General features: G+C 46.3%; 1 protein-coding gene across 7 annotated transcripts in view; it reads right to left on the reverse strand.

Moving 5' to 3' along the window:
• Nucleotides 1–22953, reverse strand: part of LOC120899623 (rap1 GTPase-activating protein 1) — a 161100-nt gene that overhangs the window by 96641 nt on the left and 41506 nt on the right. Inside the window, exon 1 of one of the 7 annotated variants that reach the window (XM_040305680.1) lies at nt 1006–2209. The exons of 5 other annotated variants lie outside the window; for them this stretch is intronic. Coding sequence is in view for 1 of the 2 variants with exons in the window: in XM_040305677.1 (XP_040161611.1) it covers nt 212–267 (56 nt within the window). In the remaining variant the exon portion in view is untranslated. Of the gene's footprint in view, nt 1–211; nt 951–1005; nt 2210–22953 lie in introns of those variants that run through there. One more of the 7 variants, XM_040305677.1, reaches the window with a different exon arrangement.

Raw genomic sequence — 22953 nt, forward strand, 5'->3', positions numbered from 1 at the left:
TGTGCTAAGCTACTACTACTACGGTCAACCTTCAACTTCTCGGAAGTTCTACTCGGACAAACTCAAAGTGCTACTGCTACTGGCTAGGTGGATGTTGTCCTTCTCGGGATGAGGCGAGGTCACGTCTACGGACTCAAAGATGCCCTCTCTACGGGGTTGATGTGATGGGGACGAAAAGTGTTAATGTACATACAGCATTCGTTTCATGTACCTCTTGCGAGCGACCAGGGTGTACGATTCCCGGTGCCCTGCCGTTAGGTACTTCATTCTGTCGGATGGTTCGGTCGTCACCGGCTGCTGCTGCTCCGGCTGGTTCGGTGCTGCGTTAGCCCTTCCTGCCTCTCGCAGTCGGCGGCGCCAGCGACGCTGACCAAAGCTGGCCGGTGCTGCTGGCGGTCCTCCCGAGGGCGCCGGAAGGGTAACCAGCCCAATCGTGACGTCGCTAATGATGATGCCGGGGATCCGCACTGGGGTTCACAAAGGCTCGTTCGGCTCGAGCCCTGGACACGTGTTCGTTGGTGATGAAGATGAAGATCCCTGATAAAGAGTCGCACGCGTGCGCACGTGCACTCTCGGAGGGGGGGAGGGAGTTTCTATCGCACAGGTGGTCAGTCTCTCCAAGGTGAAAGTGAGATTTTTAGACGAAGATGATCGATCGAGGATGATAATAGTTTGTCGTTTGGGTTTCGTTAAATATCTCGTTAGTTTCGGTGCGTTTGTGGCACTGCGGCACCACACGACGGGTTAACAACAAGCGGCGGCGCAAACGTCATATCCGACTGACGACGGTAAGATGAGTCAGAGCTGTCATGAGAGTTAGTAGTATGCGGGAAGCGGATTGCGCAAAAGCAAAACAAGCGAAAGCTCAAGGCAGCAATAATGGATGAATCAATGTGAGAAGCTCGGGGCGCCCCGTCGCTAGCGAACGGTCATGTGGTTATCGAACCCCCGCCTGTTGCGAGAATGCGTGACACATTCGCGCACGCAGCTATTAATAACACTCACTATCTACTGGATGTGGTATGGCGAGTATGCTTCTTCTCCGCAAGTGTCGAACCGGCTGTGGATTACCGGCTGGAAAACCGACCCAACTGTGCCTTTTGCTTGCAGATTGCACACTTCTTGCCCTCGCTTTCTGCACCAGCTGCACTTGTGCGGTGAACGTTCTGCCGCTGCTGCTCCGGATTCTGTTGCTGGCACGGTTTCATAAGTCACCGTACACGATTGCGCGTTGCTTCACCTGTCGTTCACAGGGCACTCCAAACACTCCACAGACACATATACACACACACACTGGACGCGTGTTTAGCGTGTTGATGGTGATCGCCAAAGGTAATAGCAGCAAGAGCGAATTGCAATCGTCTCACGCGCTGTGAGACGGTATCGATTTTATCGACCCAGACAAATGGTTACGTACGGCCGAATGCGCGAATTGGAACGCGTTGTTCACGTGGAGGAGACCTAAACACACGTATACACTTCTAAGGTACAACTCTTTTCGCACCCACAACACACACATGAGGCGGCGGTTGGCCACAACGCGACAAGCTCTGAATTAAACACTGCCACACACGCGCGTGTCTGCGCGACTCGATGGGGGTGCGCGTTAAGGTTTTCGCGGTTTGCGCGGTCGGTGGGTGAAGGTTGTGTTTTACCTTTTTTCGACTAACACACACAAAATTGGCTACTTAAAGTAATAGGCTGCGCAAAACACCAAAAACATCCAAAAGCCGCTCCAGAACCGGGGTGGAAAAGTGATCGTCGACCGAACACACAAAACAAACAAACACACACTTGTTGTACGCAATCGCTCGCCTTTTTTTGTTGTTGCAATCGTATCGTTTTGCTCTCAGCTCGCGAAGGGCGTGAGTACGTGATCTTGTTGTGGGCCGTCGAATCAAGCGAATATACGGAACGGAATTCACCTGCGCACCTCTCTTCAAGACACTTCTGGGTGTTTTATCTGCCCGTGCACTTTCGGTGGACCAACAACAACAAAAATCGTCACTCGCAACACGTTCTTTATACCGGGAACTGGGTTATTATCAGCGCACCGATTAGCACAACAACAAAAACCGCAACTGCTCTGCACTGTTGAGCCCGGTAAAACGCGCGCGATGATTACGCACCAAACGCGAACGGCTCTAGGGGAAGAAGAAACACGCACACACAGCACACCGTCCGCTCCCTTCGACGCTTGCAAAGCGAATGAAGCAGTGGACGGGAATGAACGAACAAGCGCGTAAAGGGAACGAGCCAAACGAACGAACGAACGAACGAACGCAACTGTGTATCGGGCCCATGACCAAGCGCATCGAACGGCATTAGGAGGGTTGCGGTGCTTTGCCAGAGGGGTGCAAAGGGTTCATCATCTCATGAACGCTGGGATGAACACACAAATGCGCACGATCATGAATGAGTGTGTGAGTTCATTTTCGTTCGGTCGGTCTCATAAATAATATCAAATTTATGGGTTTTAAAAATATGCAAGTGAAATTACTAACAATTAATATAAAAACTCAAATTACTTTTGTTAGTAAGTTGATATAATCAATGATGTGCCGCCCTTACGAGAAATAAAAAAGTAAAGTTAATTTTTTAATATTTTTTTATTTTGTTTATTAATTGAAATCGCTAGAATGATACTAACCGGTCACTGTACCGGTCTCGTAGTACAGTCGTCAACTCGTACGACTTAACAACATGCCCGTCATGGGTTCAATCCCCAAAACAGACCGTGCCGCCATACGTAGGATTGACTATCCTGCTATGGGGGGGAATCAATTAGTCACTGAAAGCCAAGCACACAAGTGGGTACAGGCAGGCCTTGACCGACATCGGTTGTTGAGCCAAAGAAGAAGAAGAAGAAGAATGATAACATGAGTTACAATACCATTCTTTGAATCGTTTTGATTTCAAAAATACATCAAAACACCAAACCAGGAGCACTCGATCACCACGGAAACGAAGTTAACTGGCTTTTTTTAACTTATTCTATATATCATTTGAAAATGTTACAATATTATCAATCTTAAAATCGCTTGTCAGATAAAAACGTTATAAAAATACAACAAAAATCAATCCCCTCATTACCCCAAGAACAGTTCAAACTATTTCAAGCCATAACGTAAAACAAACAACCTACAACCATGGGGTTCGACACCTTTACCGCGCACCCAACCAAAGCGTGAACGTTTAGAAGAACTGCTGCAGCAGCAGATGAACACGCAACCGGTTTCGAGTGTGATCAACTGCTGCCGATAAGATTATTTGATGGTGGTGCCGTGATATACAGCAGACAAATTTAAGTGATATTTTAATTATGTTTTAATTATGTTTTACAACCAAAATTGTATCCCACAACAGGTCAGGAATGCGGAATTGTAGGCATCAAAATCAGTTGATTTCCTTGAATGAGGAGCTGTTAATGAATAGAGTGAAATTGATTTTGAACTTCAATTTGAATTTATTATGGAAGGTAAATAAATAAATTTCAGACTATTTTGAATGAATCAGAACTTACTTGGAGCTCTTTCCCCTCTAAGTATACCAAAAATGTGATAAATCAATCGCTTAGATCGAGTAGGAACAGTCACGCGATGAACGTAGCACTAAAGCGTCAATAACGGGTGAACTTATCACGAAATAAATCACAGCAAAAGTAATTATAACCAGCGCCAAACTAAAGCCAAAAGTAACAAATTGCTGCCAACAGCAAAAAAAACCGATGCAACAAAATCCGTTGAGCCGGTGCCGGATTCCACCTCCCGGGGGAAATCAAGTTGTACCAGTACCACACAGACACACTCGTTAGAATCGAAAACTAATCTTTTCTGATTGCTGATTTTTTTTGGAGGTAAAAAAGCCCTTTTTCACCCGAAAAAAAATCAACAAGCCCTCTAACCCTTATCCTGTAACCAGGTACACAAAAAAAAAACAACACGGAAGCAGCCCTCCCGTGTGCTACTGTTCATCCCCGAAAAAAACCCAAATCGATCGAGCGTGCCACCGACAGCAAAACAATTGCTTCCAAATTATCATCCAATCGAAAAACTGACAAAACCAACAAATCAACAGCCAAATCCTCATTCTTTCCTAGCCGGAAGAATGTTGTGCGCGCAAAAAAAAACGACTCAAACAACGCGCACGCACCACGTGCTCTGCGCGGCGGAGTGCGGAGAAAGCCCACAATCCGATTGCCGACATCCCTTTTTTTGTGCGCATATGTATGTGTGTGGTAGTTAAGCGCTGCGAAAGTGCGTTTGTATGTGGCGGCGGCACCCCAAAGTGCCACAGTTGTTGCGTGCGAGATGCCGCTGATGCCCAGTGCGCACGATTAAGTGTTTGAGGCGGCGCTTTTTCGATCGATTATGAGTCAGAGTGGTTTTTTTTTTGCTGGTCGGAAAATTGAGAAAAACACAGGAATTAATTGCTGTTTTTTTAAGTAGTAGTATGGGATTCACAGCACACACACCAAAAATACGGAGAAATGGGTGAAGCGAGGGATCAATCGGAAGTTGAAGATGAAGATCTTTCCGAAAAACACACATTTGATCCGTCGCACGAACCTCATCGGGAGGGGCGGAATTCGTTTGGGGCTGGAAGAAAGTGAAACGATCATCAGCTCATAAATAGCCATTTTCGATCACCATTCGGTCATAGGGAGCAGCGTGTGTGTGTGTGCACCCCATCATAGGGACCCCCCCGCTGCCAGCGGGAGATACATTGAAGATTGCCGAAGACTCCACCCCACAAGGTATAATCATGACCGCGGACCGGTGATGATGGAAAACACCATCCGATGAGGCTGGAAATTGAGCAAAACGGTGGGCACGCAATGCAACGGGTGGTAGTCCCCGTCCCACCACCCCCTCCCGCCATAAGTGAGAGTGGAATTGATGGAAGATCTCGAACCCGTTGTTGTTGCTGTTGATGCGAAAGTAAGAGTGTGCGCGGACATTAAATGTCCGGAGCCATCAGAAGCTTTTGATGCACCATCACCACCCGGGGGCGCATTCGGAGGTGTCGAAGGAAGAAGATGCTTTCTACTTCACTGGAAAATGAATCAATCCGGTCGGGCGAAGCGAGCGGGCGCGCACGAGTATGTAAATCGGGACGCCCGTTTGCAGATCGATTCAAGCTTACCCCCTAGGCCTAACGGAGGGGGGTTCACCATTTAAGCGGGAGTTTGAAGAAGAAACATAATTACACCCTTTGGAAAATGAGGAAAAGCTGCCTGGGTGATCGCTCCGCTGCTGAGAGTTGACCTGACCGGAACCCGGGCAGACCTCAGGGTGCGCTTTTCGATTGATCTTTTGAGGCTCCACATTTCATTATTCCAGGGTTTTTCTTTTGAAGATGCAAAGTAATTCAACTCCAAGCGCTGGCTGTAAATCACAATCCAAAAGTCTCAAAGGAAATCTCCACAAAACTTTCCCCCCAACTCATTCACTAGTTTTCGCGAGCAGATTTTTAGCCTCTTTGCGCATTGTTTGCGATGTTCTTGTAAAGCAATCCTCCCGAAAACTTTCCTTACCTTCCACACAAGAGTCTCTGCCGCGGGCAAGAACTGCTATGCAGAACTGAGGGTACGGCTCAGTAGCAGAAGTTCAATCGCCCCCATCAGGTGTGTTGTTGGTGAAGAAAGTTGAGCAATTATCATAAATTTACTGCTCCGCTCACTCTACACCCTCCTCTCCTCCGTGGGCACCAGAAACCTGACGCGTATTTTGCGTACATGACCGGCGGCCATTGGCGCTCGGCCACGGCGATATATTCGCCACACATCGGCTGCAAAATCCATCATCAAACATTAATCCCCACCTCTTCGGGGCGCATAAACGTCTCGTCACGAAAGCTCGGTAAGCTCTCCCGTCATGTGCGACGCGGGTTCGTCGTCTCGTCTGGTCGTGAAGATGACGTGTTGTTATTATCGCTGCCTACCACCAGCCCCAACCTGGCATGGACGGGCCTGTCGTCTGGGACATGTTGGTGAGCTGTGTGCAGCACCACGCCAAGCCGCATAAAGTGTACGACGACCTCATCAATCCCGTCGCTCAATCACGATATGATGTGATGTGCAAGTAGTTCACACTGCCGTTGCCCTTTAGCGAAGAACCGAAATCGGAATTAATTTCTGATGAAGATAGAGCGCTAGAGCGCATGAAAGCCGGTGAAGGTTTTTCACTCTTATGTTTCGTAAAAGTGAGTGACCAGGCAACCGGGAAATGTTTGCTATTTTTTAAACTTTTAGGCAAGAAGAATGAACCCACAATATTAATAAAAAATGGTTGCAAGCAAAGCGTTTTAAAACTGAAACACCAGCAAACAAAATAAAAAAATAACGCCTAGATGTCATCATGCTCAGAATTTTCAACACTCGCTAGGATATAAGAACACAAAAACCTACAATCACGTTCACGGCATGAGTTCTAGGGATGAAATTGTTACCTTCGGGACGGCTTCTGCCTCAAAAATCAACAACACTGGAGGCCCTAAATGCACTGAACAAACTCCCAGAACTTCCGACAGGCCATGGCGGTTTATGATGTCTCCCGCAAAACCCCTGAGCACTCTGGAGTATCAAAAGCATCACCTGGGCGTGTGTGTGTGTGGATGTGGAATTTGTTTGTCTTAACGGCGCACGTTGCAGGTGCTTTATGCAGCAGCACATCGACCGTAGCTCGACAAGCGCTCGTAGCGATTTGGGAAAAAAAAACGAAACAACGAAACCTACCCCACGTTTGCAACGACATAGACCGGAAGGAACAACAACGCTTCAATTTAGACAACAGCCGCAGCCACAAAAAAGGGAACCACGAAAAACAATCACCAGACACACAAGCGCGCGCGTCAACCGCGCGCTGCTGTTCGCGGTTTCGTATGTTTGCTTGACCATATTTTCCGTCCACTCCAGCCGCCCTTTTTGGACCCGGCTGTTTAGGGCTGTGCGAAAAAAAAACACAGCGCAAAAAGAAAACTCTTACATCACCAACCTAGCTGGGAGACGTATTGCCGTGTGGCAGATATGGAAATTGCCACCCTGTTGGTTTTCGTGCGTGGTCAGCGTTGTTTGGTGAGGCGTTTTAGGCATTCCCTGCGGTAGGACTTTTTCGATCGCGCATAATCCGTTTATTCACACTCTTCCGGTAGAATAAATCGCTTCCGTTTTAGAGTTAGGCAAAAATCAACATTTATATGCATAACAAAACATAAAAATGCTCTCTACAAAACGGTAGCGCGAATTCTATTCCAATCCATCCAACTGATCAGAACTGATCCTTTCGGCTAATCAAAACACACACACACACTCCCACGTGTCGTCAGGTTGATGTGGTTGGTTTAATTAATTAAGCTTCAAACCCCATCATTAAACGTTGACGCGTGCCCGCATCATGCCACACCATCCACTTCATTACGAGAGCCCTCTCGGGCTAGGAAATAAATAATAAAAGCTTTATCACGTACTTACTTCATTAGGTTTGTGCCGGTGTCGGAAGGAAGGATATTGCTCACGTTTCTTCGATAAGTTTTGTTGCTGCTGCTACTGCTGCTGCCAGCCCTAGTGCCTTCTCGCGTTTCCCGCCCAAAGAACCACAAAAGTGCGGGGATAAATTTTGTTACGAAACTTACCAACCACAGCCGCACACATACATCGCACGATTGGCCGGAGCGTGAAACAACCGGCGAAGAGGTCTTAAGACACTGGGGCAAAGTTATTTCGCCTCCCTATCGTTCTAACCACAGTTCGAGCAGGCAAAGTTAATCACAGACATTCTCTCTTTCTCTCTCTCTCTCTCTCTCTCTCTCTGGTTTCTATTCGCCCCAGTGTTTGGAAACTATTGGACGCAAGTTCCGAACACTCAATGCTCTTCCGAACAGCGCCGTGGATGTCGTTAATAACTTTTAATGATCAGGCCGTCGTGCGGATCGTGCCGTGATCGTGGTTTCGCGTTCGATTTGTCTAAGTTTTAACGCACTCATGAGGTGAAAACAGACACATCGGGAGGGCAAAAGTGTCATCTAAACTCGAGTAGCTAATTTAGGACCTTTATCCACGTGTCCGACTGCGGTACGTTTGATTGAAAACACCCTACTCCTCAAACAACTATCTCGAGCACCAAATAAGCCATTCTGTAGGTCGATTATTTGCTCAAACATCTTGACTTTGAGGCTCATAAACGGGATACCGTGCCTTTGAGGTGCTGAGGTAATATGTTGTCCATAAAACCAGACATAAAACTACCTCTATAAAATGCGACAAAAGTACACAGTGTCGTTTAAGCACCGAAGCTTCGCTAGAAGTGCTCGTAATAAAAAACAAAAAAACAAGCACAACCTTCAGCAGGGCATTGCATTTGTTGTTTTCGGCCAAATTCCCTTATGTTTGCTTTGTGGTGTTTGCCTATGGTCGAGAGCATCAATCGTAAAACCCCCTTTGCACACCGAAAAAAAACGGAAACGGATCGAGAAATAAAAATGGAAAATGATTTAGTGCGAAAAAAACAGCCGCAGCAGCATCACCCTCCGCATTGACAGTGCGCTTGTTTGCTTTCTCTGGCACTTTCACCTAAAACTGCAGCGCAGCGCCCGATGTGGTGTCGTGTGTTTTATTGGCAACAGTTGCTTCCTCTTAGCCAGTTTTAGATAATGCCATTATTACACGCTTCCTTTTTTTCTCTGGATGTCTCGTTTCGTTTTGAAAATTGCCTCCAGAACTGTGTCGATGAGAGGACAGAGAATGGAACGGTAAAAAAAAGAATGCTTGTGCCTAGGAGCCAACGATTCTAGTTCTAGCCCAAACAGTCGCTCGATCGAGACCCGAAAATCGAGCGCACACACACGCCAATAATCAATAAATTACTATTCATCAGCTTCATGAAGCGTGTTACGACTGCGTGCGACTGCCAATACAATCAAGCGCATTGCCCTTCGCACAGCGCACCATACGATTAGAGACCCGTGCTTTTGGGCCCGTTGCGTCACGATTTTTCCCCCTTTTTTAATTTGCCACTGCTGCTTCTTCCTCATCCCCCTCGAAGAAGGTGGACAGCAACCGGGACAGAACACGGTACGATCGGTGCGCAAATTTGTCCCGCCACTGCCAGTGGTTTGACGTTCGATAACGGGACACAATTCGTTTGTTTTTTTTCCTTCCTTCTTTGGTTTTGTTTTATCCCAAACGGTCCCCCTCGTCATTTGTGCCCTTGGCCACTTCGCGCATCCCAATCAGCCCGTGACCATGACCACCGTTTGGCCAGGGTTTGTCTACTAACGAGCCACGAGAGAGGCAAGCAAAAGCAAGCAAGCATCCAGCGCATATGTGTTTGGGGTCCGAAATGCCCTAAAGCTGCCTCTTATCCCTTCGGCCACCACACGCGCCGGTCCACGGGGTCACCATACCGTGTTGATCCAAACGTGCAGGAGGTCTAGTGGGTTGCTATTTACTGTGTCTCGCCTTCCACACAGAGCGTCATATCCCGGTGTAATCCAATTGTTTTCCCTCTCGTGTTTTGTGTTTTTTTTCTCTCCTCGTGTCTCCTCTTTTTCGCTATATTTCACCGGGTTTTTTTTTCATTCTAGCAATTAATGCGCACTATTGTTTTGCTATTTCATGCTCGGCGCTCTAGCGGACGTCCATGCCGGTGCCTTCCGGCATCGGGACGGGACGTGGAAGACACACCGCAAAAGGTTATCAGCGCCAAAGGAAAGGCAAACACAGCCTGCACGGCCCATCACCGCACAGCAAAAACACCCATGTGTGCGTTAATATCGAACGGAAAGGGTCGCAAAGGAACGCAACACGGGAGGAAGGGTAAGAGAGGTCCGTTCTGTTGTTTGATTACGATTCCGGAACCGTTTTATGGTCAGTTTGCAACAGTTGATTGAATATTGCCGTGCGCTTACGCAAATGCTTGCTCGCGCGCGCGCCTATCCGCCGTATAATGAACAATAATCAAGCCTTCAATGCGTGTGTGTCTGTGGGCGAGAGGGAGGATTTATGTAGTTCGGTTCTTTAGCCAACCAAATCTAAATTCTAGCGAGAGAGATGGAGCAATAGGAGGAATTGAGGGTTGTGCGGGAAGGTTTGGCCCCGAGAGTTAATGGCGATTACGTGTGTGCGCCAGACATGTGTTGGGCATCGGAAATTCTATGTACCAAAAGGTACAGCTCACACAACACGGCTGGGGTAATACGGTAATTTATAAAATTAATTTAGTTAAAGCAAATGAATGAGCATTGTTCGGTTGCTTCTGCTGCTGCTGCTGCTGACGGTGCTGTTGCTGACTCCTCTTGTTCTAAGCTACGATATTTATGGGTCGATTAGCGCCCAGACAGAGCGCGACCGGGTCTACATCTACAAATTAACCTTTATTCGGGCGAAACAATCAGACCCTGCACATGATGCCGGCTTTATTGTTCGAAGCAACTACTGCTATGGTTGCTGTCAGGAAATTGAATTTCTCGAACGATAAACGGAAGCTATTAGAAACGGGGGGGTTTCCACCAACAGCAAGAACCGTTGAACTTCCTCAGGATATTTCGAAGCTAGCGTTTGCGAAAAAGGGTAGCATCAATTTCCGAAGACCCCTGGAAATGATGTCGAGGAGTTCTATTTGTGTGTGTTTTTCTGTGTCTTAAAACTCCTTCTCCCAGAACGGAAGCATCGGAAAGATAAATCAAAACAATGCTGGTTACCGCGGAGAAAGCACACTGCTAGGATCAAAAGCTTATCTCCCGCTCCGTATTTGCACCCGGGGTGGATTCACCTTCAGAATTCGATTCGAATTCGATTTGCAAAAACCCCTAGATTCTGGACAAGGACAATGCAGTAGCGCCCGCAGGCAGGGCTCAAAACGTTGCACACAAAAACAATCCAACCAGCAGGAGACACCTTGGTCGTGGCTTTAGTCTTACTGCTCACCGGAGCAAAAGTGCCTCCTTGCAGGCAGTAGCAAACAATGCGCATGCCTCCGTATGCATTCCCCGGGGACCTGTTGCACACGTCTGGGTCTGTGTCTGGGTTTCCCTGGGAGCTTCCGTCGAAAGACGGCAGCACTCAAGAAGTTACCGCTTTCCCTTGTCTCAAGAAGCTAAGAGGCAAAGAAAACTTGAAGAACTTGCAACTTCTTGAGTCAGTTTTCCCGTCCGTTGTTCAACAGTGCTCTCGTGCTGCGCTTGCCACCACACCCTTGACGCTGTACCGCTCGGTGCAGAAGTAATGCGAGAAGAGTTCGCTCGATGCACTTTCTACAGCAAAATTTATGTCCCACCGCGGCAGTCGATGTGAGAGAAAACTCTCCCCCCACTACAACAAGCTGGATGAATTATGGGAAAGTTTAAAACGGAAAATGTATGCGTACCGTTTCACGCATCGTTTCGAAATGCTGCGGCGTAAGAGGATGGAGTTGGTTCGTGTGAGGTAGAATTTCGTCATGAAATGTGAAGACAAATTGTGCGCTACGGAAAGTGAGAATCCTTTCCTTTCATCGTGCACATTTCATTCCACACGGAATATCTGTCGCCAGCGCTGAAGTCAAGCGTATCCTTCCCCCGTTTCGCCCGCGCTCTGATACCATTGAGACATTTCCAGTTAGAGTTGGGAGCGCATTCTTGCTTAACTCGTGTTTCCTACCAAGTTTTTGGATCACTTTTGCTTCTTTGCTGGGTACCTCTGGGTTTCTCTGGTAGCAAAAAGTGAAAAGTCACCCTTCAGACAGTAGCTGTCCTCCAGTAACTTTATGTTGTGCAAGCATTTCATTGTACAGCATCTAATTCGTGGAAATCAAACCTTTTCTTTAAGTTTGAATAAGATCCCAGTGAAAAAAAATCCAAGATCTTTGTGGAGACACTAAGCTCCAGGTACACTCCTATTGGATGTATTCAACGAAGAATTCTTCACAGATCTATCGTGATAATTTGGACGAAAAACAGTTTCAACATCATTTCAAACAACGTTCAATTCATTCAACAGAAACTCCCAAAGATCTTTCAATTTGATCATCTCCCGAAATTCCACCAGCAATGGAAGTATCCTTTTTGTTGTGTTTCTCCTCGTGCGCATTCAGCAAAACCCCGACACGTTTCAGATAAAGATGTTGTGCGCCAATTTCATTCAACATTTTTCCTTCTTTTTTGCATCCACCAGCATCCATTCATTGCTAACAAGTTTCCGTCCGGAGGTTCCAGCATTTCCATCAGCTTTTTTAAGGTTCCGGCGTTCCCAAGATACAACTGTGTGTGTGTGTGTGTGTGTCTGCCATAGGCCGTACATATTCACAAAGTGTGATGAGATTCCTGTTCGCTGTTGTTCCCAGTTTGCTACGTGAACGTCATCATCATCATCATCATCAGCATCATCCTGTGTATTTCATTCTTCTCCACCGTCGACCGTCTGGGTGTCATTCTTGTCTTCATTTCCATACCGTTTCCTTCAAAACCTCTTTTTTTTTGAGCCACAGGTTTTTGCCGCTCCAAGTATACCACCAAGGGCCGTGTACGTCGGCCATCCCGACGGCGAAGGCGAATGTGTGCGATAAAGGATCTAGCTGCTAACACGAGGAACCGTTTTCTCGAGGAACACCTCACCCTCAAGCGCGGAACGACATTTTAGTCCTACTTTTTCTGTGTCCTTTAATACGCGAGTAAATAAAAAAGCAACAACCCCGAAAAAAAAAGGACCACGGTGACGTATGCCGCTCCTTTTGCACACGGAAGTACGGTCGGGATAGGCGAATAAAAACTCAAGCATCCGATCCGAAACTATTTGTACGACAAGAAGCTGTGAACGTCGACGACGACAACGACGTCGTCGTTCTGGCCTGCCGGGGTAGAACACAACCCTTAAAGGAAGGAACCTCCCCGTTGCTTTGAGGGTAGACGAACCAGGGAGACACACCGCAACAGCGACTCAGTTGGCTGAATCGTTTAATGACGATTAAAGTTTGTATTACTTGCATGAGGCTGTTTTTTTGTCCTTCTCCTTCTTCTCATCTCTCGTTGCCACTCCATTATCCACTTCACGGGACCCTCACGGCGGAGGACTTGGCTGTGGCTGTGGTTTAGTGTGTAGCACCTTTTTTTTTTGCTTCTTTGCCGGTCTCGTACGAACCTCATTTTCTCGCTAGTTAGCGCACAGCGGCAGAAACCGGCATAAATCTTGAGTTCTGTCGCGGAAAGCAACAAAAAACAACCGTGTCATCATAAAACTAGTCTAAGGACCTTCTGTTTTTTTTTTGCTTTCGCCCATTTGTAAAAACAGTTTTTCCTGCAGTGGTGGTGCTGAGCACAAGCCTAAAAGCAAATAAGGCAAGACACGATGAATCTGCGAGGAATGAAAGCAACACACAAAAAAACATATTATGCTTTACAAGACAACCGTTAAATGAGTCCCCAAGGTGTCATTACCAAGTGGTTGTTTGTAACTTTTTTTGTGTGTAATGCCTTTTACATCCTCTCCTTGTTGTTGGCGATGTTTATTACTTTTCCATTTGCGACAGAGGTACTTGAATATTTAATAACGCTACGTTAGACAGCGAAGCATTCATTTCCCGCGGCTGAGCTATGAAAATATTGAGCACATTATCATTATGGCTCGCAAACGCTTTTCACTGCTCCGCTAACGCGACCGAGCAAATATGCCGGGCCTGTCTAGGACACACAAAAGAGTCTTTAAAATTCATCAAACTCAACAGCTCGCGCTCAATATTTCCCACAGAATGTAGCCGACCGAGAGAGAGAGAGAAAAAAGAATGGAAATATCAATGTAAGGTACTATTTTTGTACCTACTTTACCCAGACGAAATATTATGCTTCATTAAAATAAACCATTTTCTAATGAGATTTGTGCTGCACGAGTGTCACGCAGCCGCCATGGTTACATACGGCATTCTTCAAAGGCATGTAAATTTGGCGTATCCAAAAACACGTGAGATATTGGCCCGGGCAGAAGACCAGCACAAAATCAAGCGCGCGTTGCAATATTCAAAATATGTAACAGATACTTTTGCCAGACGCGTCCACACGGTAATTCAGTCGTCCCTTCTCCCTTGGAGCTACGCAACCATGCGTATATCCTTTCACGCAGCGGAAGTGCCCAGCAGTGAGCGGGGCAGGATCCACCCATACCGTATGTTACACTTTTACACTCGCGCACACCGCCGACAACACAGCATAAACCGAAATAAAAAATATGTTAATAACCCACCGACGATTGAAAAGGGTTGCCTTTGAATCTGAGGATAAATCGATGCGCATACATTGCATTGCTTTGAATATAACACACAAAAAATCCTTCAATCCTTTCACTACATCTATCAAAACACCAAACAAACAAAACGCTTCTCAACCTTCTTGAACTTGAACCGGGTTTGTGTGTGTGGTAACATTTGTGCAAGAAAAAGCAAACATTTGTGCTGATTGCTTCGGGGCGTGCCCGTGCCCTGTGTGTATCTTTCCAAACCCGAACATCCAATAGCCGGGATGGCACGCGGAAGACCGATCGGCCGAGCCCAGACTCCCTGAGGGACCCGCAAAACAGGGGTTTTGTCGGGGAAAGGTGAAATGTAACATATTTTTATTGACGGTGTTTAATTTCTTTTTTTTTTCTTCACGCATTGATTCAATTCGCTTCAGGAAAAAAGGGATCATCGTATCCTTCCGGTTAAGGGTTCTCTCCCACAGGGATCCTCAACGTTTATGTTTATAATTGCATATTACTGTGAAGCTGAAGAGATAGCTCACTGCAGGTAGCAGACAAGATTATGAGATAAAGATTCATCATTCATCCAATGAAGATTGTTTTAAACATTAGAGATTAAAAAAAGTCTATTTAAAAGCAAATAAATAAACAACAACAACATGTTTAAGACCCAATTCTAACAAGATACATCGAAGCTGTAAAGATCTTACAATCTATATTGCTCAAAAGCGTTGCAGATATTAAAACAATAATTAAAGTATTCATATAAATAAGTTAAACATGTCTGAAAAAACATGTAAAGCTCTCTTAAATAAACTCTGTAAGTAAACTTTAATGCCATGACCGCTGTACATATCGAACAGCGCGTTTTCTCATCCCTGACCTAAACCCTTTCACGCTCGGCTGCGATGTGCATTGCGATTGCCTACCGCCCAGGGGCAAACGCTCAAAACAGAGCGGACAGAGTAAGCAGTGCGCGCGCGCGCGCAGTGAACCGTAGCCAGTGTGTCCCATGCCAGCTTACCTGGCGCAAAATAGAGTTGGTGGTTAGAAGGCGTACACGCGGGCGCACCGTTGTGGTTTGAATTGTACGTTATACCCGCGAGCGATCGACTCTGCGTGTTGCCGCCCATCAGGCGCTTACGAGCCGCGGCTCCGCGAGATCCCATCGCTAACGCTAATGAGCAGTGCGTGGCGGCGGCGGCGGCGGCGCTGGGGCGATTTGATTTTCCTTCATGCTGTGGCGAAAACCCACCACCACGGAACGGCCTTCGGGCGAATTGGTTTCAGCCGTACAGGTGTGTTTGGGTGGATGGGATGATGCGAGACGACGACGCGAATCGACTGCGAATACGTATCCGCATGCCACTCTTTTCTGGTTACGTTCGGTCTGCGGTAGCGTTCTTCTTGGCAAGCTAATAGTATTTGCTATTTCTCTTTACCCACCAGTTCTGAGCACCCTCCCAAATTTGTCTCAATCATTCCCATCGATTAAGGTGCGCAAGCATTCTAGTCTAGGGACCGCTCACCAGGTCTTACGGTGTTTGTTCCGTTCTTCCACTTCAATTGCTACATAATCAGGGCAGCCCGCGCCCGCCCGCAACAGCGTCCCTCCCCTGACGATGTAAATTCTTGGTGCGTGCGTTTGTTTTTGTGCTTCTCTCTTTTACAAGCCCTTCTGCTTCAACGGGCGGCGCAAATACCGACAGACGGTAGACGCGCGTGTTCCGGAAGACTAGCCCCCTGTCCGGAAGGCACGGGGTATGACAGTACCGTTCCGCGAGTACTCATTGACCACAATGTGCCAGCCCATTTCGATGGTGCTTGAGTTCTAGCGAATCACTTCTAAATAAAGCTGACTAAGGCGCGCGCGCGCGCCTCGTTTGTAGGTCAAAACCGGTCAACGTCTTTGCTTGATGATGTCATAAACATTGGGGATTTATAGGGAGACTTCTTCGGCTGACTCGGCTTGGGAGTTCGCGGGTGTTCCTCAAAAGAGTAGCAAAGTGTGTGCATAATATAAATCGGACCTAATGATGAAGTGAATTACAGTACAAGTACAACCAACTAATGACCCCACGGGCGGCAGATTGCAGCTGAGCTCTGAACCATCATCACTTGTAACAGCTTGGAATTGCTTGGAAACATACCTGTAACGAAAGGAGACAAAAAAACAAGATGTTGTTAGTTAAAGTTTTTCTGTCCAGTAAATGGTGAAAGAAACGAGTAGCTTTTTATGGTATGATGCGTATTATTTTCACATTTCCCTTTCGCAGTTAAATAACCATACCATTTAGCGAGGGAAAAGTGCCTTAGTACGTCCATCTAAAAAACAAAACCATAAATCCAGACGCGCACTAAAATTCGTGATCGTCCAATTCCTGCACGTGAACGCACGTTCAAATGTAAGAAAACGTAACGATTGCGGCCTCACTAACGAACATTCCACCTCCGTAAGGCGAAGGATTTTTCGGCCAGCGCCTGAGAGCCGTGCTAATGCACATCTTCTTTACACGATCACGAAGAAACTTTCGTTTCGTTGATTTGTGGCGTCGGGGGTTTTGTGTTTCGAAACGTAATTTAATAGAAAACGAACTTTGCGTACGAATGGCGCGCACGGCATGGTAAGAAGCGCTCTAAAGTGCCCCGACCAGCGCACCATCACTCTTGGCATCAAAATCAGTTTTACATTTAGGCCATTATGGATATTGGGGTTACATCAATCGAGTCCGAGAGCGGGTGGTATTAGACCCATCTTACATACTCTTTCTATCTTTCACTCTTTCTCTCTCTGTCTCTGTTAACATTCTCATGTTCAATATGGACGAAGAGGGGTACTTGCACGAGATGAGTATCTTTTTAATAAAAGACCATAGAGCACACTGGTCCATAGTGCCTTTTCGCTAATTAAGCGTACGATTCGAAGACCTCGATCGCAAGACCTCGATACCATTCCGGCTGGGCTGGGGGTCTTGAGCGATCTTCAGCAAAAGAGTAGAGTAAAGAAAAAGAAAGTCTTTCCACTCGTTCACAATGGTCAATGCCAATGTCAATGCAGATGAAGACGCTCCAGCACGATACGCACCCCGTGTATCGACCTCGTTTGCGTTGCGCAAATGAGTCAAAACAACACGTGTGTTTCCAGTTCGCGCTACTTTCGCCAAAACGCTGTCAACACACAAACACAAAACAAACGACTGCTTTTTGGGGCTCATATTTGGAGTCCGCAAAAAGGGAATGGTTTTATACGTTACGGTGACAGCTCTGGGAGATTAAAATCGAGTTGGGAAAGAAATTGTCAACACAATGGTGAATGGTTCAAACGTGTATGACCTACAGGAGTTACTTTTTTTGATAAAGAAATGCTTTCTCTATTCTATACCGTCTAAATATTGTTTTCTTTCTTTCGTTGTAAAGCATCTTTTCAATCGAAACAGAACCGGATACACACGACAAAGGAAGCAAAAACAAAACCAGCCATTCAGATTATGAATTTTTAATACCATCAACACGGAACAACAAATGTTTGTTGTTAATTTTTGTAAGCAAAAACACCCCTTCTGTACGACAGAACTCCGGGCACGGGGTGTCGTCAACCAACCAACCAACACAAAAAAGGACACTTATCCATCTGTTGTGTTTCGGGCTGAAGCGTTTCGCATGCCAAATTGCCAACATACATATGTTCCATTTGACACGAACGTCAATCTGGGCTTGAGCGTGTGTGTGTGTGTGTGTCACTTCTGATCGGGACGACGACGATGATCGGGCACGAAATTTGCATACGCATTTTAACACGACGCCCCGCGCCAAACAATGCCAATGACACATAGCTAAGTGCATTAGAAGGGGGATTTGCATGATGAAGGGTTGCGGAAGCAGAAGCAGCCGGAAGAGAAAAGGAGGACGTTAAATGGGCGAAAGTGTTGCAAAAAACGCGATGCATACAGAGGAGAAGACACACGAACCGTTGCGTGGTTTCGATCTGCTGCTTTTTGTTTGTGAGCGACACCCCAATGTGCCAATGTGCCACGTTTGATCCGATTTAACATCCGATGAGGAAATTACTGGCAACAGCAACACACACACACAATAAAAGGGGTTACATCAGCATCCGGAAGAAGGCAAACCACCAAACGGACTGTGTTGTGCGATCGAATGGCGCAAAAAACGGAACAGAGAAGGAACGGAAGCGAAATATCAATCATAACTGGAGCGCGGACACAACGCACAAACCGGCGTCGAACCGGCGAATCCTTGCACCGTGACAAATGGGGGCTTTGGCGGATTGATGTGGCGAATTTTTGGCCGATGCGATTTGAATCCCTTTTTATCATTGTTTGGATGCCAAAAAAAGGGAAGAATAGGGGAAAAGACCAGGGACATATCCCATCGGCATTTCGGCCCGGTAACATCCTTCCAAACACAAACACACACACGTGGTGGGGAAAGGGTTGTGTTCTTGTTTGACATGAAGCTTTAGACGAACAACAACAACAACAGCAAGCTGGGCGAAGGAAGTGATCAATCTATTTTGGGCTCGTTTTCGATTTAGCAAAACGATAGCAAATTGGATTTTGGGAAGGAGAAAGATGTCTCTTTCAATAAGCGTTTTGTGCAAAACAAACGATTTGTCTGTTGTGAGGGTTGTACCATAGAAATGGAAGGATGGAAGCCTTCTTAAGCTCATCCTAATGACGTGGCTTTTCTTAAGTGTTTGTGGTACATTCTAACAAACAAGAATCGTTTTGCTTCTACTAAGAGGAACCTTTTCATTTTTGTTTTGTTTGCCTAACGCTCACTTGGAACAACTTTAATGAGTACCCATCCCGCTCGTGTGTTACAAATACACACACACACAATGTGCCTTTACAATGCGACATTCACATTCGTTTAGGCGAAGAATTAGAAGACCAAAAACCTTGAAAGTTCAACCGAAACCATTGTACAACAGTAGCTACTGTTTCTTCTTGTCTTTTTTTCAGTGTTTTGAAGGAACGGAAATCGATGCCACTGTGTTTTAAAATGCATTACAAGCGAGAAGGGGCAAAAAAGAAGGCTCCCAAACAATCGAAAACATTGTTGTCTGCGGCGTGGCGACACAGCACACCCCTGTGGCGGGTGCTGACAGTAAATTTCACACCATCTCCACGATGCCGCCCTTCACGGTTGTGTAGCAAGGGCGGGCCACTTTAACAGTCAAAAAAGTGCATTTAGCTTATCGGTCGGATCCAACAGATCAAACCGATGATATCTAATTTGGGTAATCATCAAGCCCCACAAGAGGCTCCCACACCAAATTGTGCCCCGCAGGAGATCAGCTGCTGTAGCTCGTGACTGTACGACACGCACGCCAATCTCAGACCTACCCTTTGCACCTCCACCCTGCGGGACCTGTGAACGGGCAAAAACATGAATGAATGCCCGCCATCTCTCCGGTTCTCCCTCGGCTGGACCCTTTCTGGACGAGAATTGGACGCACCCCGGGGCAACACGTAATCATAAAACTGTTTGCTGTAAGGCCTGATGCCAACGTTTTGATGCGAAGCGTGATTGACGTAATGTTGCAAACGGGCAATGATAACGAACCTCCTTCTCCGTTTGCGATTGCTTTCCTCAAAGAATGCTGCGTGCTGCTTCGCATCGTGAACGAGCGAGCTCTGTTTTGTTTGCCTTTCCGTTTGACAGATGATAGGGGCAAAGGGTGATACAGTTGTAATTGCTCCAAAACTGTAACCAATAGCTTCGTGAAGACTCTTTGAAGAAATTCAATGGTATTTTTATTAATTTCTAATACACCAAATCGAAGTCGGAAGTCACAAGTGAACTCCAAAGCCTTCGCTTGCCACCAAACACGCTTCGTTGACGGAAATATGGCTTACTTTATGGGTGATTTATTTGATTTTACGAGCTACGTTTTCTCCCAAACCACCTTTACCCCAAAACGACTAAGTGAGATCCAACACACATAACTAACATAACTAGCAATCGAATAAGATTATTTTATGTGCTTTGTCTGTATCATCTCGCCTTTAAAAATTGGCTTTAAAAATCCACAACTCTAATGATCGACGCTATCGATCGTTATTTTGGAGTGAAGCGAGGAAAAACGAAACAAAATCGGAAAGAAACGCTTTAGTTCACTTTTTATTGCCTCCCAAACCAAAAAAAAACCGTATGCGTTATTGCGTATTGCGTCACAATATGACCGTATACTACCGCCATGGAGCGATGTCTTCACGCGATCACGTTCACCCAACCGTTTGGCGTTATAAACGGCAGTTCCAAAGAAGGATACCCAGGCCCATTTTTAGGACACTTGTTGGGCTCATCATCCAGTTCCTAGAGGGCGCTATTTGCACGCACAAAATCAAAAACGATCAAAGAATCAACAATGACGTCAGTTTTTAGCTTTTCAGGTTTTTTTGATGACTCCCAGCATCAATCACGCTAATCACACACGCGCTAACCAAATTGGCACGCAACCGGGCACAACATTAAATTTATCGATGATCGTAAATATCACCAAGGCCACGCCAAAAAAAAAGCACCAAGAATTTGGAAATAAATCACAGCTCAATTTAGGATTTCGTTTCCTTCATCCGTCTACATTTTCGCGTTAGGTAAGCATTAAACGAGAATTGAGTGCGATGCAATTTTCCAAACCCAATTTAGACGAAACGGCACCCGATTGCTAACTGTGTCTATTCTTACGCTACAAATTGCGTAGAATCTTGCAATTCAACACCGTTCTTTCTTCTTCCAAAAACCTCGAGAATTGCCCAAAACCTGGTTGGTACAATCGGTTCAGCTCGTTAACAGCCTTTTCCCGCCAATGCGGGAGCCTCGTTAAAGCTCGGAAAAACATTTTTTCTCATGCAGAGCTTGCAGAAACACGACTCAACGTAATTACGTTTGTTAACGTAAATAAACGTTTTACGTTCACTCCGAGTTCACGGTTCTGGAGTGTGTTAGTGTGTGTGTGTATAATAAGAGCACATCACTCACGATGAATCACTTCCAAGGAGGCTCCGGATTTCTTGTAACTGAATGTCGCATTTTTTAAGGAGCGAAATGGATTCCCACTCAAAGAAAACATTGGAGAACATGGGATTTAGGGATGCTTTGCAAAGTGGTGCACATTATAAGAATGCCTTACTCCCTCTCTCGTAGCTCCGCATATTGCTCATAGCTTCTTTGACCATGGAGCCGTTTGCATATTGGCATGCAGAGTATACCCTATTCTGCCCCACCAGTTTTCCCATGGCGCCCCACATACGCTGGAATTCTGTGCACAGCACGCCCGGCAAGAGCGATGAGTCTGAGATTTCCTCCCATCTTCGGGACGGCGGTCCATCCGGAGGGATTTAAATTATTCATTGGTCCTCACTCGCTCGCTCGCTCTCTCTGCTTTACAGTCCCGCCCGCTGGACTCTGGAGAGCTGGTCTTGTGGTACCGGTCCGTGAAGGATTTGCGTCTGCTTCTGGATCAAAAACAAGAATTGCGTTCGCACCCGGAGCCATTCCTGAGTCTGGGGAGATATCCTCGTGGAAACGTGATCCTGTGGGATAGGAAGCAGGCCACAAAGCATTGGCACAAACCGTAGCCCGATGGAATCCCAAGATTAGCCGAGCGGGTTTCAAATGCAAATTTAAGGTACTTCCTGTCGGTTATGTTTTGTGGAGAGACTGTGAGATTGAATCGGAGCAATCGTTGGTGATCTATTTGCTGATCCTCTTTTTTGTGGACAAACTACTGCTGCACACCGGAAAAGCCATACCCCAGCCGGAAGTAGGAACATATTAGCGGCAACATAGTAAGCTACCTTTCAAACTACTGGATCAGCGTTTGAGAAATCCTGGAGAGCGCTTCCAACAAGTTCCGGGAGATTCAAACGTCTTGACATGTGATTTTCGCGCACCGGACGCAAATTTGCATGTTCAAAGCGGTTGCTGCACAGCAAGTACACGCCTCTTCAGCTCGTAACGCGTATCCTTGTCGATGGAAGGATACATCCATCCTAACGGTCCTTTTATGCAAAAAAGTGAAGGTTCTCTTTCACGAACACATCCTATTTTTCGTTCTGATCCGTTATGCTGTAACAGCTATTTAGCCGAGCAGAAAACAGGTTCCCCGTTGACATAAATATTTAACAACATTTTGTCGTTCCCTCTTTTACAAGCCCACTTCCCAACTTGCACTTTCCAGCATGTGCGTGAGTGTGTGTGTGTGTGTGTATGTGTATGAGAAAAAAGAGAAGAATAAAAACTGCCGCCATAGGGTGTCAAGTGGGTAAATGAAGTTTCCAACACTAGAAGCTCCATGCCGTTTCACCATCATCCCTTATTTCCTTCCTTACTTTCCCGCTTCCCATGCCTCCGTAATGACTCTGATTATTGTCGAGTGTCCATCTTCCGTACTGTGTCACAGTGAGCGCACACAGCGGGCGACTTGAGCCAACCGTTGTACGTTTGGCGCTCTTCCGTTCGAACAACCGCAAAAAACTATACCAGTTCGAGTGTGTATTTTTTCGTTGCACGTGGGTTTGCGCGAGTTTTCCCTTACGTCGTGGACTGGAAGAGCAAAAAAAAAGCTGGAAACACAAACTACAGAACACACACACCAACACCGGGAGCGGGGTAAGCGGTAGCGAAAAATTGTGCATCAAAAGTATTAAAAATTCAAGCAGCGCTGAAGTGCATTCAATGCACCGACCAATCCGTCACAGGCAAAACTTATGAACCTGACGGGG

Source organism: Anopheles arabiensis, chromosome 3 (assembly GCF_016920715.1).
Source record: "Anopheles arabiensis isolate DONGOLA chromosome 3, AaraD3, whole genome shotgun sequence".
Taxonomy (NCBI): domain Eukaryota; kingdom Metazoa; phylum Arthropoda; class Insecta; order Diptera; family Culicidae; genus Anopheles; species Anopheles arabiensis.